At 39.4% G+C, this 18,580-nt stretch overlaps 3 protein-coding genes, 1 long non-coding RNA gene and 2 other non-coding genes across 9 annotated transcripts; 3 read left to right on the top strand and 3 right to left on the bottom strand.

Moving 5' to 3' along the window:
• Positions 1–809: 809 nt before the first annotated feature.
• Positions 810–5,593, bottom strand: LOC135638274 (uncharacterized). The gene is made up of 3 exons (XR_010496570.1): positions 5,424–5,593; positions 4,489–4,532; positions 810–1,274 (listed from the first exon to the last, which is right to left on the bottom strand). It is a non-coding gene; the product is annotated as an uncharacterized LOC135638274 (long non-coding RNA).
• Positions 5,594–5,735: 142 nt separating this feature from the next.
• Positions 5,736–15,872, top strand: LOC135638273 (tobamovirus multiplication protein 2B-like). 4 transcript variants are annotated; one of them, XR_010496569.1, is made up of 6 exons: positions 5,810–5,994; positions 7,727–7,792; positions 7,880–7,944; positions 8,803–9,035; positions 11,124–11,174; positions 11,253–15,872. XR_010496569.1 is itself a non-coding variant. In XM_065151334.1 (5 exons), the coding sequence occupies exons 1-4, from the start codon at positions 5,839–5,841 to the stop codon at positions 9,002–9,004; spliced, it is 489 nt and encodes a 162-aa protein (XP_065007406.1). In that variant the 5' UTR covers positions 5,736–5,838; the 3' UTR covers positions 9,005–9,035; positions 9,128–9,403. The 4 variants fall into 4 exon arrangements, 3 of the variants coding, with proteins under 3 accessions (XP_065007406.1, XP_065007407.1, XP_065007405.1); XM_065151334.1 differs by lacking the exons at positions 11,124–11,174; positions 11,253–15,872 and adding an exon at positions 9,128–9,403 and having other exon boundaries at positions 5,736–5,994; XM_065151335.1 differs by having other exon boundaries at positions 11,124–15,872.
• LOC135639256 (small nucleolar RNA U61) lies at positions 9,909–9,995 on the top strand. Its single transcript, XR_010496883.1, has one exon. It is a non-coding gene; the product is annotated as a small nucleolar RNA U61 (small nucleolar RNA).
• Positions 10,078–10,164, top strand: LOC135639267 (small nucleolar RNA snoR14). Its single transcript, XR_010496891.1, has one exon. It is a non-coding gene; the product is annotated as a small nucleolar RNA snoR14 (small nucleolar RNA).
• LOC135639154 (expansin-like B1) lies at positions 11,324–11,780 on the bottom strand. The gene is made up of 2 exons (XM_065152944.1): positions 11,610–11,780; positions 11,324–11,524 (listed from the first exon to the last, which is right to left on the bottom strand). Exons 1-2 carry the CDS (start codon positions 11,778–11,780, stop codon positions 11,324–11,326), a joined length of 372 nt encoding a protein of 123 aa, XP_065009016.1.
• On the bottom strand, positions 13,538–16,479 carry LOC103984450 (VAN3-binding protein). Its single transcript, XM_065151332.1, has 8 exons — positions 15,956–16,479; positions 15,612–15,791; positions 15,145–15,255; positions 15,002–15,070; positions 14,531–14,933; positions 14,280–14,390; positions 14,070–14,174; positions 13,538–13,842 (listed from the first exon to the last, which is right to left on the bottom strand). Exons 1-8 carry the CDS (start codon positions 16,022–16,024, stop codon positions 13,646–13,648), a joined length of 1,245 nt encoding a protein of 414 aa, XP_065007404.1. The 5' UTR covers positions 16,025–16,479; the 3' UTR covers positions 13,538–13,645.
• Positions 16,480–18,580: the final 2,101 nt, after the last annotated feature.

Here is an 18,580-nt window from a genome sequence, read left to right as displayed (position 1 = left end):
CGGACCGGAACGACCTGGACTCATTGGACCGGACGAGGAGTTAAAGGGACACGGTTAGTCGACCCACAGAAGGATAGCGGCAGCGCGCACGGACGGCTGTGAGCGGCTATCAACCTTGTGGTCGCTCGAGCTTATCCCGTCCATCGGATCAAATCCTGATGGAGCTGATCATGATGCCGCAATATATATAGGTAAACTTTTAGACATTTTTAGTATTTTAATTCTTAGACTTAAAAAATTTATACTTAATCTCTATAATTATAAAAATAAAATATCTAACTATATTTATCTTAATATCATTAATTTATTGATAAAAATATGAAAATAATAAATAAAAAAATAATTTTAATATCCTAATTATATTTTTTGTGGTAGTAAACGATGACTGTTGTAGATGAGAAGAGAGATCGATTGTGAAAAAAAATAAAACAAAAAAATCAAGACACTTTACATTTGTATCGATGTCTTAATAATTATATTAACGCCAATAAAGATACAAAATAACATCGTTTTACATTTACATCAATGCCAACAATGATGCAAGGAAAGACAACACCACTCTACATCTACATCAATGCCGACAACAATACGAGGAAAGACGATGCCGTAATACATTTGTATCAACACTAATGTAATTATCACCGAGACATTAAAATTATATTTTTATCTATAATTTTAATTAAATCAACACTGTTAAGATAAATAAAACTAGAAATTTTACTTTTATAATTATAAAAATTATAATATAATTTTTTTAAACCTAAAGATCAAGATACTAAAGACGTATAACTATAAAAAATAATCTATAATTAACCCACATAAGTATCATTAGTTATATGAATCATAATTATTTTTCCCATCATTTCAACAGCTTTTTTAAGACATAATAATACAGATTGCAATCAAAGGAAGTAAAAAATTAAATGGGTTCAAGCGTGTATAAAGATGACAACGAGAGGAGAAACATTTGATTGAAGTAAACACCCGAGAATGAAACCAGCTTGGCAGTCAATGGAGAACGTATGCTTCGCCAATTGCAACATGACTGTCCTCATTTGCCAAGGCAAAGAAGGCTCATCTTCAAAATAGAAGAAAATCTCAGTACAAAAAAGATTGACCAGATCATCTTCAAACACTCGAGAATGAAACCAACTTCCGAGTGACTGGAGATCGTATGCTTCGTTCGCCAATCGCAACACGACTGTCTTCATTTGCAAAGGCAAAGAAGGCTCATCATCAAGCTAGGAGAGAATCTCAGTACAGAAAAGATTGACCTGCACAACCACTATCATCCATTAGTGGCATAACCATGATAATAGATGCCAGTTCATGTCACTCGGATGCAGAAATTAACATATGAAATTATTAACGAATGTCCCTGACTTCTTACTTCATGAGCAGGTAGATAGCAAACAACTGCACCTATATTAACATATTGATCAAAAAAGGAAAATTACTGAATAGCCTTAACGAAATATTATCTAATGACTCCTGCTACAGCTATAACAATGTACTATTACATCTGAAAGACATCATATATTTTTTTTCCTTGATAGTTATTTGGTTATTCTACAACATCTATAACAAGTAAAATCCTATTGGCAATAGTGTTCTTCAATTAGTACATGGATTAAGTTGTGCAGCAAAACGATAACAAACAACAAATGATAACATCCAAACTTTCACTCATTGAACCCTGCATAAAATACTCTAATTTAATTAACTCATCCTGTCCTCAACCATTCTGGGTATACTCCTCTCTCTAAGTTTCTAGAGTAAGAAGCTTTGACGATTGTTCCCTCTTGCAACACTCTCTTGGAAGCCCCACTTCTGATTCCATCAGAACCACCTGATTCCCTACCGCCTCGGCTTCCTCCCGAGCAGGATCAAGAGAAGCAGGATACCACCTCCCCACAGGGGGGAGGTTAGGGAGTCATAGTCCACCAAAATCCTCAACTGTGTCGACCTCATGGGCGTATCTCTTTAAAAAAGCTACTGGAGTAGGAGAATGACAGCTAGATCCAACAATGGAGGATAAGCTCCACTGAATCCAGAGAAGAATGAGACTCAAGGTAGAGCTCGATCCGAAGGAAGATGCCTTTGCATATGAAAATTGGCAAACAAGCCTATATGACAAGTTTCTGGGTAAGATCCCTCCCTGAGAGCTCCTAAAAACTCTTCTCCCCAAACTTTAGGGACTGTCGGCGGGTTGCCAAGCAGTTGACGTCGCTGGAGGTTTCTTTTGTTTTCAATTTAATTCGGTTGAGGAAATGCCCCGTGCCCTAGTTGGTGGTCCATGGTCCGTTAGGTGGCAGCCTTGTACTCTAATCCCCTGGAGACCAAATTTATAACCTCCCTTGGAGAGGATAGACATGATACCTACTTGGTTGCAACGACCCGGCTCCCCATTAGAGCTGATGTGCCCAAATTTTCTCACTCAGATAGCATCCCAGATAGGAAAATGTCTAAAAATTAATCAAGTAATCCTTACTAGAGCGAGGGACAAGTTTGCCCAGATATGTGTCCTCCTATATTTAACCCTGCCAGTCTCTCAGGGGATCTGGATACATGTGAAGAACACTCAATTTTTTAAATCTATAGCATTTGAGAAACTCCATATAGTTTGCTTCAAATGTAGCAAAGTAGGCCACAGAACATCTACTCATGAAAACAATCCTCAACCCTTAGTCCAACAAAAATCCCAGGAAAAACAAGAAAACAAGAAAAAAATTTCAAAAATCTCCAGAGGATGTAGCAAGACTTTAAAATATTTTACCCTGACCTGTTTGTTCACATCAAGGTAGTGATTTAAAAAGCGCTAGGCGCCAAAAGGCGCCAAGGTCCAAAAACGCCCGAGGCGCTAGGCGCTCGCCCGAGCGAAACGAGATGCTAAAATATAAAAATATATAATATAATTAATAAATATAATTATTTAAAATTTTAAATAAAAATATGCTATTAAATTAAGAAAATCTAAGATACAAAATCACAATGTCACATTAACAAAAAGTTTCAAAATTCAAAACAATAAAATTTTACATCAAAGTCATTTATGTTGAAACTTAGCTATAATTTCAAATAAATAAAAATTAACAACATTAAAATCAAAATAATATATTATTAATCTATTAACAGTATTGAAAATTAATCATTTCAAAATTCAAATAAACTTAATATTAAAAGTATACTGTATACTGAGCCTGACGGAGAAACGAGGAAGCAGCGGCAGTGGCAGCGGGAAAGGGAAAGGGAGCAGGAGGCGCGAGCAGCAGGAGGGCTCGCGGGAGGCGCGAGCAGCGACAGTGGGAGCAGGAGCGACGAGCAGCGAGATCGGGATCGGGAGCGACAGCGGGTTAGGGTTGGGTAAGGGTTAGGGTTGGGTAAGGGTTATATCGGTTTAGTTGGTTCGATTGAACCAACTAACAACCGAACCAGGACCGAACCAGACCTAAAATCCTGGTTCGGTCACTTGGTTTACCCATGCGCTCGCCCGAAGCGCCCAGCGCCTGGACTCAGGCGAGCGCCCAGGCGGTGCCTGTTTGAAGCGCGCCGCCTGGGACATTAGTGAGGCGCTCGGGCTTAGCCTCGCCTCGCCCGAGCGCCTAGGCGAGCGCCCGAACGCCTTTTTCAATCACTGCATCAAGGAAGATATAGATTCATGGATTCTTATAGCATAAAATCTCATCTAATGAGAAAAGCCATATATTACATACGTAACATCCAGATTTTTCTAATAAGCAAAGAACACAATTCACCCAACTCGGGCTCTAAAAGTGAAATGAATAACAATGTAGAAATTAAGTCACCTTCTTCAATAAAAACAAAAAGATACCAAGACAAATATACAAGAGATAAGATGGTTCACGTGAATTTTGTAACTATGGTAGCATGTAGCATTCCTGACAGCCAGTATGTTACAAGACTACATGTACAGTGAAGTGCATGTATAAGATATACCTGGAACTTGCCTTGGAATTTTGAACACCAATAAACTGAACTTTATGCCAGAGAAGGATTGTGTTAGTGGATTCACATGAAAGAAGTTCATAGGTTTGAACAACTAAACAAAACAAGTTACAGCTAATTATTAACAAGTGAGGGGGAAAGGGTCCACCATAATTTCTTACTCAAAACACAAGGATTTTACATGACAACTTATATATGTGCATTATCAAGTTATAAGCAAGTCTTGTACCAACGTTTCAGTAGCTATCTCAGAAAATGTTTTTGGTGCCATATCATTAGTTTATTCTCCACAATAAGTAAGCTGCGCTCATACTTTACACCGTTAACAGTAAATCCTGTATTCTCATACCTATAAATTAAATTAAAGGAAGAAAATATCATAATTGGTAAAACATAGATACAGTGCCTACTGCAGCTAGCCTACATGCTCAGATTAGGGACTAATAAGGGCAATGCTCAAAACTCCAACAGAATTCAGTAGTTCATTGAGCAAGAGAATAAACAAGAATTTCTTCTTGGTACCTTTGTATCTCAGAGAGAATCTAGCATATGCAGAAATTGCAAATCTACAAAAGAAAAGGGAAAAAACAAGTTAAAGTTTATACAAAAAATTGATTAAAAGGCAGGATTTAATAAAAGTAAGAAGGTAACATTGTTGTTCCCAGAAAAAGTCAGAGACTGCATATTTGACCATGCAAAATGTAAAAGTAAATTCTTTTCTTTTTGCTTCTTTAATCAATGCATTTGCAAATTTCTCAGTCACATATGTATCCTTGATTAAGGTATTCCTATCAGAATTTAAATTTAGGCATTTCTGCTGGCAAGGTGTGGTAACTAATCGCTTTGGGTCGGTTCAAGGTAAGATAGTGCAACATCTTTATTAACAAACAAAAAACAAGAAATATTTATATAAATATGGCACCTTCTCATGTAATAGAAAACAAAAAGGATGCTTGTTACTAACTTAATAATCTGTGCATATGATATAATCCGGTTTCCACATCAATCCTCAGGTGCGATAGATGATATTAAACAAGAACACATCCTATAGCAAATGTATTGCTGACTTTCGATGAGATTCATTTGCGTAATGTTATTAAATGAGAAAAATTGCAAACAGGAACCGAGCAACTAAGGTGGCTGATCTCACCATATGTGTATTTTGCTTTATTATGTAAATAACTGTGTATGAGGATCAGATGGAGGTCAAAGTTATGTGGCGTTAGAAAAGCAAATTACATGAGGCTAGCATACTACCAATATGTGCAACTAGGTTGTTCAAACCAGATCCATTATGCTTCCCAGATTACCTCACTTTCCTTCTAAATCACAGCTTAAGACTCATATATATGAATGTCAAAACCATCGGAGAGAACGAGATCATCGACGATTGACAGAAGAAGAAATCAAAACCAGCCCAAATCAAGAATTAACAGAAAAGGAAGGCGGTCGTGGACCTGAGGGAAGGTAGGGTTCCATCACACGAGGGCTTGATTGGTTCCTTTCGCAGCGTCTTCACGGGGTAAGGCAGCATCGACCGCATCCAGAATCCCAAACCCCAAAACCACCGCCCCACCTCGTCTCTCTCTCTCTCTCTCTCTCTCTCTCACACGCGCACACACACACACACACACACACACACACACATATATATATATATATATATATATATATAATATCTTTTGAGGGGTTGATTACGTGATCGACGCGTGGTGGCCGTTAAAGTTTCATCGGACGGGCCAGGGTTCCTTCAATCAGCAAATAGGATGACTCTCCAAGTTTTCCGTTTCACCACGACGTCTCTCCCGTTTCTCGTTCTCGGGGCGTTTGTGTAAAGCACCTACCACCACCGGTGAGGTGGGAGGGAGGGAGATGGCAGCTAGCGGTAGCGGCGGCGGAGGAGGAGGAGGAGGAGGAGGGGTGAGTCGGGAAGGGAGCGCGAAGGCGACCGTGGCGGATCGGATAAGCCAGGCAGTGCAGTCGACGTCCAATCTTCTTCACCTCATGCAGGAATCCTCTCCTTCCCAGGTTTGGAGGGCTTCCCTCTTCCGTTCTTGTTCTCCACTCTCTGTTAATTTATCTTGAACTTGACTTCTTTCTTCTTCTCTTTATGTTCCAACGATCTCACCTGTTCTAAAAATTCGATCTTGAAAACTCGGAGATGAGATCCATGTCTGATGGACTCCTATAATTTTCTTCTTTCTAAGACTAACGCCCCAACACCTGATCGTCCTTCTGTGCATATCATACGACTGAGATTCTATAGATGAAATCATGTTTCCATATGAAATTTATTGCAGGGGATCAGAGACCTTTTAGGAAAAGCAAGTAGAAGCATTTCAAAGCCCTAGGTGGACAAGGAAGGTCACTTGGTGGGTTGGTCCGCAATTATGTGGGATTACATTTCACGACAACAGTTGCAACCCATTTTTTCCGAATACTGGGGGTTGGCTACATGGATCCTTTCCAACCATTGAGTTCTGTTACTAGATAATTTGAGGATCCTTAAAAAAGTCTTGGTACATGAGCATGGATCTAGATACATCTTGGATTGTGAAATTCTTGTAATGACATCATTGGTTTAATTAGGAGTTGATCAGCACTTCTATATTGTCATGATGTTGTGAAGGTCCTACAGGGAAAAAAAAGGAAACAGGAAAAATAAACTAAGAAACACAAATTTGGCTTCAAGAAAAAGAGAGGTACCATATTTCTAAGACATACAGAACCATAAATTAAGCATGATTACCAGCCTATGTAAGCCCTTAGCTTGTTACCTAAATTATAAGGGTCACTTCTCTTTCAAACTGATAGCTGCAAATTCTTGATTTCGAGCAATGAGTGTCATGCTTCTCATCTCTATAAATGTGAACTATTTTATGGTCTTTTCTATTAGTGCCTGCTAAAATTTCTTTAAATGTGCATACTTTTAGTTCTTTGGTTCCCTCAATATGTATGCTGACATACTAGAATTGTATGGTGTTGATGCAGTACATATAAAGGCTAACATGTGAACATGTGGTGCTGCAAGCAATTAAGGACAATGAAAACAAGAAGAACTGAAATAGAGGAATTAACATAATAAACATTTTACAACAGCGTTTTTTACCCTTCTTGCTGTTGAGTCATTAGCTCCTCATAATAAACAGAGGATAGCCAATTGTTGTTGTAATCTTAGTTCCATAATAAGATCTGATATGTAATTAGGTAAAATGAAGTCAGCAATCAACTCAAAATCTTCATGTAGATGACATCCCTTGTGACAATAGAACTCAGTGTGGCAAAGTGATTAGATATGCATGATTTGGTTTCTAAGATTACACCGAATAGTATAAAGCCATGAATTGTAACTCTTATTCTTGTTGATCTATGTAATCAGCTAACTAGTTACATTGTTTATGCAGCTAATGCTTATCATTTGTGCAACCAAAATATGCAATTTGTGCACCCAGCATGTGGCAACATATGTCGATTATGCACTGTATATTTAATAATTTCTTCTGCACGTCTATTTTTTGTTAGAATTTGAGCCTGGCATGATGACTATTTTTTGGTCCAATTGCTATTTGATAACAGAAAGGATGTTTGAACTTTCAGATCACAGTGTCTTCCTTTGTGTCCATTGAAATTGGTAAACATTATCAAGAAAAAAATGAAGTTGTTATTTTTCAGAAGTGCTGAATCTTTAAGTGAAACTATGTTTGTTTGTGCATTTTTTGTTGAGCTGTTATATACTCCTTGTTTTTCCTTGTTCTTGCAGGCTGAGTTAATAAAGCTTCCTAAGAATCTATTTGCCAAAGTATCTACCATCAAGAACACTGGGCAAGTAGGTTGCTACTCAGTTATGATGTAATTATGGATTAGTTTAATTTGGAAACCACTCATATTTTGGCTTTTGTGTTTGAGTCGATAGGTTCTGGACCAACTACCACGGGTTATATCTTCCTTGGATGCATATATGGAAAGCAGTTTACATAGGTCAGGCTTCTTTTATTAACAACTCTACAGTATACCCTCAAGGTCTTTCCTGTTGTTAGGAATATGCTGGTGAATTTAGGAAGGCTCTTGTAGTGTCACTTGTCCAAGCAGAAATTTAGACTTCCTGTGTTAAAGCATTTGAAATGTTCTTTGCATTACTTAAATGTCAACATTATTTGTAGGTTCATGCCAGGGAGAAAATGGTTTTGAAATTATTGAAATTGAAAGCTGAGTACAAAGAGATTATCTAGTTTCAGATTTTTCTAAAACTTCAAATAACATAATCTTGGAGATGACATTTATCAATCAATGTACAAGATGCAGTCTACAAGTTCAAAACCCATCAGTGCTCTGGCTCAAACTAGCCAACGTGTGTCTGATCCATCTGCAAAAGTTATCAGTTTTTGCTGGTGTATTTTCATCTTACATGATAGTGCTTGACTCAGCATATCCAACCATCTGATCACAAGTAAGCTGCATGACTGTGCCCAATTTGAGCTCATTATTGTATGAGTTAGTCATGTTTCAGTCAATTAAGAGGTTTTCTGAAAAAGCATTACACTTGAAATTGTCTTAGATTTCAATGATTGCATGAGATCCCACCAAAGCTGGAACTTCTCCCTTATTGCCTCACAGACAGCATGTGTTTGCTGCCCATTTTATTTATTGTTACTATTCTTTAAGTTTTGAGATGCCGTATTTGTTGGACTATTCACGTAGTTTCCCACTTGATTGTTAATGTTCTATCTTATTATGATCTGCTGATATCTATGACAAATGCGACAATTATGTAATTTAGGTATTGTAGGCATTGTTCGCTTATATATGGTTGGTTTTCTTCAAATGTTTGGTCCACAGTGCTCCTCAGCTGAAGACTGTGACTCAGTTGCTGTCTCACATGGAAAATTCTCAGCTCAAGTATGTGTTTCCAACCAGTCAGCAACCAGAGGAGCAAAAACACGCAGACTCGGAAAACACTGCAGTGGCCAATTCTTCTTCTGATCATGGAGTTTTCTCCTCTAATAATGGAGAAGGCCTAAGCCATCATGAGAGTCACTGAACCATTTCCAAGCACCTCAAACCCCCTTGCGGTAACCAAAAACTCCTTTCAAGTTCCTTGCTGATTTCTTGATGCATCTGAGGAAACTGTGTTTATACCTTTTTTCCTTTTTTCTGTTTTGAGGCAATTGCTTCATGCGGGGTCCCTCTTGGATCATCCTACAGGTGGAAGTTGTTTCATGTAAATTAGCGTTGTTGCACAATGTCTCTGTTTGTTTTCCAGTGAATGAAGACTGCAACTGAAGCAAGGAACTTTGCAAACTGTAGTTTAGCCATTTGGTCTGTGGACATGCCCAGGATTAAACTCCTAATGGCCACCATGTGTATTTTGGTTCCAAGTTCCTACCCGACCTAAACAAGGTCTGTCACAATCTAATGACAAGTCTCTATACCTGTGTCAGATATGAGAACTAATTGAGTTATTTTAGATAATTAAAGTGGATTTACTATCATTAACTTGGGGTTCAAATATATCTAGTTGAATCTTAACAAGTGATCTTATAGTTGAACTAGTATTAAGCATGATGAACAATCCAAATTATCAAGAACAAGAGGTTGAGGTTGGAGATACTTCACTATTGTAAGAGTCTATTTTATAACAATTAATGGATCTATGGGAAAGTAGCACTTGTTATTAAAAAAAAAAGGAAAGAAAAGAAAAATTGAACACCAAATGGGTAGGGTTCGCTTTCAGCAGAGACCTAACATGGCGGCGGCGGCTGCTGAAGATCTTTCTAGAATCGACGGTTCCGATCGACGCAGGTAGATAACAAAAATCTAGGGTTTCTCTTCCTCTTCTTTCTCCGCTATATAACCACGATTGGATTGCGCTCCTCGCATGTACGCCGTCCTCTTTCCGCATCCGTTCCTCTTCTTTCGTCTTCTTTTCTAGATCGTTAATATTTTGGCTATGAAGAAACCCAAACTATCTGCCGGAGATGGATCCGTCCATCGCTGACGGCGACAGAAACCCTCTAAGAAGTTCTGAGCCGTCATTTTATTTATTTTAATTTGTTTTATTATTATTTTCTTCAGATTTCTCTACGATTTTGATGAGTTTGTTGGTTCGGGGGAATGAGGTGATGTGAAAATTCATGGTCTGTCAATCCACTGACATCTATCCATGATGTTGCTCGTGATATCCCGAATTGTTCTGATCATCCTCCGTGAACTCTCATATTACGACTTCTTTTCAGCAATGTTCTTTGATATTATAAGGAGAACCAAAAAAAGGGGGTCTTTGACGCATCGATCATTGCGTTGCATCTAGCAATTTATTATTTTGGTTTTTTCTTTCGCTATTTATCGTCATATGTGATCTTATTATATGTTGGTAAGTTCTAAAGTAAGCCATTTTTGTGATTTGAAGGATGACCATATAGGAAAGGTCAACTGTTGGGGATGTTGACTTTACACAAGTTTTTGATCAGTTTCTAATGAAAATCCAGACTCGATCTCTTATTCTGGTTTACTAAATATCTTTTCCCTGTTTCTTTGACATTCTAATCACTGGTGGAGAAGCTCTTTACTATATGTTTTTGTTGTCTTCCCACAGTGATATTGTTCAATATATGATAAACCACAACCAGTTTTTCATGTTCCTTATTCAACTATTTGAGTTTGTCATGCAAGTAAAGTAATTCTGGATATGATTTCTCTTTGAACAGAACAATATATTTAAACTTGTTGAATGGGTTGTTGATTCTATTGACTGGTAAAAAATGTCACAGAAATATGAAAAGCATGTAGCTATTACTACCACTACACTTGTATTCCAGAATCATATATAGCCCCTGAAGTCCAGTTCTGTGGTATGTTGTTGGGAGGCACAACCCATGTCTCATCTCTATCATCACCTCCACTTTGTAACATCCTTACAGAGAGAGGCCCACTTGGTGGAGATACTACTGCCCACACTGCTCCATGGCTCCTTTCCAACAGCTTGCATATCAAGTTCTCCGTCTGCAGTAGTAAGATCCAAAGTTATCATCGAGTTAGTAGTTGTAGCATACAGTTAAGCTAGCGTGATGTGTTTCTTCATGTGTGTATTATATGCTTAATTAGTCTGTACCTCACACAACTGAACAGCAGTTACATCCTTGTTTCCTTGCTGATCCCAGATTTGGAAGGCAAAGTAGGATGGATGGTTGCTGCTCTGATCAATCTTGAAGGTGATGTTCTTGCTTGGGTAGCTGCAGGACACCCTGAAATGCCATCAAATTTAACAAATATGTTCATATTCTTTGTAGAATTTGAGGCTTGAACAATATAGATGGACTATATTTTGCTGCTATAGTTGATTCAGCTATCATGGCAATGCTCAGTAACAGCACACACACCTCCGGTACTCAATGCCGACCGCACCAAGAGATAGAAGGGATGCACCTAAATCAGCATTCTGGCCCATCCTTGCAAAGGCATGCTGACTGAGAATGAACTTGGTATTGCCGCTTACTCCTGCGTCTGTGATTATGATCATGACACCATCGTTGGAGCAGTACTTGGCATCAGTACATGTCACCTAATGAAAAATTGTAAGATGGTAGAGTGACAAAGACAATGCAATCAACATGAGTGAATGAAGTAATGGTCATGATTTCACTAACCTGATAGCATGCTCCACAACCCACACCATTCCTGTAAAGACTTGATGATGCTAAGGCATCCCCATCATTCGGTGTTGCTCCAAATGAACCATACTCGCATGCACCAGCTGAAGTCAGATGAGAAGTTGAGATTATCTGAGCAAAAGAATTAATGACACCGACAGAAAACATGTTTCATGCAGGTGTTTGGATCTTACTCTCTGTTCCTGTTTTATCAGAATTTGGGTAGTAAGCTGGCCTGGATTGGGTGAAGCAATCACTGCATGTGTCTGCTCTGGTGGGATGTTGGAGAAGTAGAGGTAAGAAGAAGAGTAGTTGAGTGGGCAGAGCTATTGAAGCAAGAGGAGAGGCAGCAAGTAAGGAAACAAGTTGTTAAGTACAATGGTTAGGAAGTGAAGGTTAAGCTGAAGCTTTTATAGAGAAAATAGTGCAGATTTATTTGAACTGGAAAAGCTTTAGGCTTTGACATTCTTCTAAGATTGATAATGGGATGCCATGATTGACACTTGCATGTAGTGGTCTACTTGGAACAGTGGAATTATTTGCTTTTTGGACTTCAAGAACAATTTGTCAAGAAATGCCAGGGATCTGCTTTATCTGCTATAGTTTACAGGCTCTTCCTAAGAAAGCATATCATGAATGAACTCTTATGAGCTGAACTGTTCTGGTAAACTTAGATTTTAAGATCATAATAGTTCAATCATGATATCTTCCAGTAAACTTAGATTTTGAGATGAAAAGGAAAACAAATTAGATTTTGAGATAACGAGTTGTAATATGCCCAGAGTTGCAGGCAGCTGTAAAAAGAATTTGCATTTTTTGTATTGTGCTATGTAGCTATTACAAGATAGCAAGATTGTGACATCATACAGAATGAGGTGGGGGCTGATTTATATCGTTGTTGTCCTTGATTACATAAACAAAAGATCATCATTATACATATGACTCAGCAGAAAGAACTCAGTCTCTGGTGTAAGCAGAAAGTGGTGGAGAAAGGCTTAGTGCTTTTGTACCTCCCCGCTTGTGATTCAGATCGCATGAGAAATCGTGATCTCACAGATGGGGCAGGAAGGAGGAAGCACATCTTAAAGGTCATACCAGGGAACACGCCACCTGTTTCTGTATCTTGTGACCTGTGTTGTGATGCTAAGCATATAAGAATAAGCATGAGTGCAGGCTTTTAGAGTTCAACTTGGTCTTGGGTTCTGAGTTCATGTTGTCAGGAGATTTAGGCAGGAATACACCCAGCTCCTGAGCAACAGTGGAGACACAAGACATGGATGGGATATGGAAACTAGAAGCGTCACAAGGTACCAGTCTTACATGAAACTTCTATTCTGACTTATAGTGTACATTCTGCATCAACGAATGAAGGAAAGTCATTGACTATGGACCCTGTCAAATTTACAATGGAAAGAGTTCAAGACAAAAGATAACATTAAATTTGATATCTTTATAGTTAGGGTTCAGATATTTTGGGCAAAGAAGATTTGGAATTTTGTATTAGGTTTATAGATATGTCAAACCGAATTATGACAATTGGTTTCAAAACAGACTTCAAACAAATATCAATCAATCAATTAATGCTGCTGCAAATTGGTTAGCTAATGAAGCACATAGATGGCAACTTACAGTCTCATGCAATCTATTCCTTTGAAACTTTCTCAAGGATTTAGAAGTTGCATCAAAGGATGTATAATAAGAGCTTATGTGATATCTTAAACATAGGTTTGATGGTGGTATATCATACTCTTACCAAAGGTTGGGAGTTTGAAATCTCAACTCATACATTTTTAAGGTAGCAGCTAGCTTAATTAGCAGACCTTGATAGTTTATCGTAGGATCGAATCTCACCTTTGCCTCTTACCCTTTGCAAAAAAAAAAAAAGAGCTTGTGTAAAGGATGCTACCTTTTTCATAGAAGGTGGCTTCATCAGGAATTGGCATAAAAGCTAAATAAAGAAAAACATATTACTACATGTCTCTGTTCATCATGGAAAAGCAAGAACCCTGGAGGCACTTTGGCATGCAGATGATTCAAAATCTTGTTGTGGTTTCTAAATAGTCACATAAGAGGTGAGAGATACTGGACTTCCACATTATGTATCGCTTGTGGTCCTCAAACAGCAGCTGAATGGTTCCCCCAGTGGTTGCAAGTGTTATCAAGTAGCAGCTATGACCATTCTTGGAGAAGCCACCTTCTTTTGGATCCTCCATTGCATCAAAAACCCTAACTGAGAAGTAAATTTTAGAAACTAAGTTAACAATGCCAGTCTTGACAAAGATTTGCATCAAGGACCATATGAAAGATAGTAATGCAATCTCAGTCACAGTATCTTCTGGTAGCATATTATTTTAAGCTCACATTAAACTTAGAGGGTTGATTGCAGATTACTTTAACCAACTAGTTCAAAACTCCAATGGAATTCCATTTGCAAATCAAGGAAGTACATGGTCTTACATTCTTTGTAGGTGCTAATCACTCCTCGGATATGCTTCTTTACCAACCTCAGTGCAAGCCTGTCATGCTTGACATAAATCCTCACCATTCTGAGTTGAATCTTCCCTGCATGCATGTATTACATCGTTGTTGTAGTACATTAATGGATCAACAGCAGCCAGAAAACTCGTATCTGTGCAATAGAGTTTATGAGATTTAAGAGGATATTACCATCAGGTGTTTGAATGGGGAGTTCAGCACCTCTTGCCAGTGTACTCTGGTCCTCTGAAATCTGTCTGCAAGCTGCTGCTCTCAGCTCAAGCGTTGCAGCTCCTCTCAAACCTGTAGCAATTACCACAAAGGGTGCATTCTTTATTTGATGTGCAAAGAACAAAGATTTGGAAGACGGTAGATAGAATTCTGTCATCATCTTTTAGTAGATGGAAGAACTGTTCTACGAACTGAGAATCCCAGTGCATTACATGTTGCAGCAGTTGCAGTGAGAGTCACTAGATCAGCTGAACTCCGGGTTGCAAGGCCTGTTCTAATGGCAGATGCAACCTGCATTCTGTTTGCACCCACAGACTCAGCAGCTTCGGCGCACACTGTCGCGACCAAGGCCGCAGCAGAGGCTACCACCGTGTTCATCCTGTTGTCCAGCTCCCCTCCTTGGTGATCTAAGATCATGGTTTTCGAGTTGACCGGTTCCAAGTAACAGTTTCCTACAATGCCTGCAATGGCCGCAGCCAGCCTTGCCACAGAGAGGGCTGCATGGACTTGAGCTGTGTGGAGTCGCAGTTCTTCCTTCCTCCTCTTTCTGCATCCTTTGGAAAAGCTGCTAAGGATTTCCCCTCCCAGCCATGCCTTCATCTGGCCTACATCTATCTGTGGATTTCGAGTTAAGATGAACATGAGCTGCAAGTTCATGATGTCTTTGCTTCAGAATGACTTACCCAGCCACCATGTAAAGACTTGTGCTTCTGAGGTGCAGATTGTGCCAATTTTCCACTCGAGAGCAATGTCTGCAAGGATCATGCAAAGAACAGAGCCTTCAATCGAGGTTGACTGCATCAAAAGGCACACAGATGACACATACCAAGATTTGATCCATTCTTGTTTCGGTATCTCCGGCGAAATCGGTATGGTTCTTCTCTGCTTTATGCTCATCTACCTCTGCACTCCTGTCCTCGAGGCTTGGTAATAGGTTCTGCATCATATGAATGACATGATCATTAAACTCACAAACACATGAAAACTTGATGCATCATCTGCTAAATGTTCATAGATAATAATGTGGTGGTTGTGCGAACAACATGAATGGATCACTGTCTTCCACAGCATTGATAGTATTCCTAGAGGATCGAAAACAATTCAATTAAATGCAACTGGGTACTATTTGGAAGATATCACTGCAAGTTGCTAAAATTAATGGGTTTTCTTCCATGATCCCTTGGCACCACTTCTTGGCCACCTCCTCGTTTATCTTGAGTTACATTGGACACTGGGATTTCTAGTGATGAGAAGACAACAGACTTGACTGTAGATTGGTGCCTGTTTACTCACACTGGGCGAGAGTATTTGAAAGAAGTCAGAGGAAGATGGGCTCCATGTTCTGGAGAGGAACTCCAAAGCCTGATGAGGACTCTTAGGGACCTCCAAAGGATAATGATATGTTGATAACTGTGTCTGCCCTTTGCACAACTCGATACCTCTATTTTGACTTTTTGTCTGCATTCTCTCATCCTGCAATATGTAGAAAGACCATGTTCTTACATAGATGATCAGCACTGGATCTCAATGAAGTTTATGACTCCATCCACTGCATCATGATTCCCAAAGCAGATCACATGAATTTAGATGGAGTCTTTTAATGGGATGAACTGAAAGAGCCAAGTGGATAGTAGCACCTTGTAGGAGAGTGACTGTCTCGAGAACAAGGCTGCTCCATGGTTTGCATGCTTTCTGGATTCCTCCATGTTGAAACACTTGAATCTGTTCAATGAGCAAAGCCACGAAGCTGAAAACCATGGCAAAGAGTCTTATATTATACTGAACTAACATTCCAGAAAGAAGAAGAGGAAGAAGATCAAGTGATGCCACTATCATCAACACAGCCATCCAGTGAAAAGCCTACTGCTGCTGCTGCTGCTGCTTTGAGGGGGAATCCTAATGAACACCGAGACCACAAAAACCAAGCACAACAGCGGCCAAAAAGCCACAAGAAAAGCTATGAGAAGACATAAAGGGGGAAAGCTCAGCCTGAGCAGCGGCCGCTTTATCCTCACTGAGACCACCACCACCCCGTGATTCCCTCGAAAGGGAAGGTGTTGACATGCCCAGCTAAAAATGGCAAGGAACAATCCATTGGATTCGTTCTCTTCCTAGCAGGAAGATGAACTTACTCGAAGTAGAAGGCCTTCTTCTTGGCGTGGATGGCAAACGATTTCTTTGCCTGACGCGTGCATCCTGAGAGGTGTTATAATGCAATTCTAAAAGAAGGAAGGAAAGCGCAAGCTTCGATGTTACGGCATGACTCGAGTATTTTAATATGACTAGTATGCCACGTAGAGTGATTAGCTTCATTAAACTAAGCCATCTACTCGCTAAGCTTCTCGGGAATGCCCAAATCCTCTCCATAAAACAGCTGTTCCCATCTTTGTCACACGCTGCAAGTAGCCCCGCCATTATCACCTTGACTTGCACACCACTCACACGTTCTAAGCTTCAAACTATGAACCCACTGATGAATGGCCATAAACAACGTGAACTTGCTCAAAGAAATAGGTTTTGACGAGGCATTTTGATTCCTAACTCAGTTAGGGACAAAAAAGAACAGTAGCATGCGTCTTGGATTAGAAGCATGGATTAACTGGGATCCATCTCGGTTAGCATTGTTTAGTCGCAGTGCAGTACGTTGGCAGATATCACATGAAGGATGATGGCAAGCAGGCGAAGAATGGGACGTGCTGCTGAGTTCTAACTGGTGCCAACTCTCCGTGATGGAAGTAATTTAAAGCTTAAAGCATATGGATTGACCCTAAGCATCCCAGTAATCAGAGCCAGACCCATGTGTTCATTAGCGATCCCCGAGGAAGATAACCAATGACGCCGCATTAGCAGTCCTATGTCTCTTCTTCTTCTTCTTCTTCTTCTTCTTATGTGGAATATCCACTCATCAAATAAGAAACAGTCCTCGAATATATTCATTCGAGTCCCATGTATCTAATCCTGAAATCAGCACCGCCGACGAAGACTCGGGCGACGGCGTTGACCACGCCTTCTGCTGCGAGTCGGCCGAACACGTCGTCGGCTTTGGAGGCATGCAAGAAGCTCTTGCATGAACTCCACGTCTTCTCCATCCCTCATCGAAGCCGGCGTCGCTGCCACTTTCTTTCATCGAATCAAACCAAACCGGAAGAGCGAGAACCCATACGCACAAATTAAGCTTCTCCTCTCCCTACTCAAATATTCTTGACCGATCGAAACTAGAAACGCGAGCGCGGAGCCTCATCTCATGGCTTGGTTTTGCCTGGCTACCAATCGTACGCTAGCACCCATGCGCAATGCATCAGCGAAGTGTGTCCATTTCGGTTGTTTATACTCATTTAATCCCAAAGTGACACATCGAGGAGGATGATGATATCGTGTTAGTGTGTTTGCTTATTCACTTACCTTTTTGTCTGTAGTAGACCTTCAATATTTATCCTTTACGTACGAATACCATAAAGGTGTCAAGTAAAATCAACTAAGCTTACGTTAATTATAAAAATAAAATAAAATAAACCAATCAAGCTTGTCGTGCAATGAAAAACTTAATCGATTTTGGTTAGAGTTGTTTGGGTAGCCCGTGTGATGATTGAGTGTGGCGATTGGAGTCGAGGAGGGTCCATCCGAGGGTGATTCTAAGGTGGGTGTTGAGTGCCCGAGGCAATTCTGAGTCAGATCGAGGTTGGCTTCAACCTTTTCGAGGTTTTGGGGATAAGCCAAAGTGGGCCTTGGACTCCTTGAGTTTTCTGCATAAATATCGACGTTCAAAGAAAATTTTCTGACTCACCCCCCTCTAATGGTAAAATTAGTCTTAATAGAATAAATAAATGTTTCGACTCGACCCCTCTGATGATAAAATTAGTTTTAATGGAGTAGATAGATGAGTCTGATCCCTTGTTCAGGCCTTAGGAATCGACTTTTATACGAGCCTCCGATGGAGGGGAGGGGGATCGATAATTGATAGGGATTAGCCCATACGTCCTCTTATAAATCATTTATATAGATAATTAATTTAATGAACAAAGTTTATATATTAAAAATTTTAAAATATAAAAATTATTTTAAATATGAATAAATCATTCATGACTAAAATTATAATTACAGGAATTAAAATGAATCTTAATCCTCTAAAATATTGTATTGTGCCTTCAATAACAAGATTGTTCTCAAATGAAAAATGATAGTCATCTCGATCCACAAATATCATCAGTTCTCCATCTGAAATATATTTGGTCAGGTTTCATATTATTGTTTTTGATATTTAG

This window comes from Musa acuminata, chromosome BXJ3-5 (genome assembly GCF_036884655.1).
Source record: "Musa acuminata AAA Group cultivar baxijiao chromosome BXJ3-5, Cavendish_Baxijiao_AAA, whole genome shotgun sequence".
NCBI classification, from domain to species: Eukaryota; Viridiplantae; Streptophyta; class Magnoliopsida; order Zingiberales; family Musaceae; genus Musa; species Musa acuminata.
This window is presented reverse-complemented; position numbering and strand designations above follow the sequence as displayed.

Bases quoted from the DNA above. Each gene is read 5' to 3' on its own strand.
- LOC135638273 (XM_065151335.1), top strand. From the start codon at position 5,839: ATGGCAGCTAGCGGTAGCGGCGGCGGAGGAGGAGGAGGAGGAGGAGGG. The intron at 7,793-7,879 runs GTAGGTTGCTAC...TTGAGTCGATAG, and splicing joins CCATCAAGAACACTGGGCAA to GTTCTGGACCAACTACCACG. The intron at 7,945-8,802 runs GTCAGGCTTCTT...TTTGGTCCACAG, and splicing joins ATGGAAAGCAGTTTACATAG to TGCTCCTCAGCTGAAGACTG.
- LOC103984450 (XM_065151332.1), bottom strand. From the start codon at position 16,024: ATGGAGGAATCCAGAAAGCATGCAAACCATGGAGCAGCCTTGTTCTCG. The intron at 15,256-15,611 runs GTGAGTAAACAG...CATATGATGCAG, and splicing joins TTCAAATACTCTCGCCCAGT to AACCTATTACCAAGCCTCGA. The intron at 14,175-14,279 runs GTAATATCCTCT...ACATGCATGCAG, and splicing joins CCCCATTCAAACACCTGATG to GGAAGATTCAACTCAGAATG.
- LOC135639154 (XM_065152944.1), bottom strand. From the start codon at position 11,780: ATGTTTTCTGTCGGTGTCATTAATTCTTTTGCTCAGATAATCTCAACT. The intron at 11,525-11,609 runs GTTAGTGAAATC...ATTTTTCATTAG, and splicing joins GTTGTGGAGCATGCTATCAG to GTGACATGTACTGATGCCAA.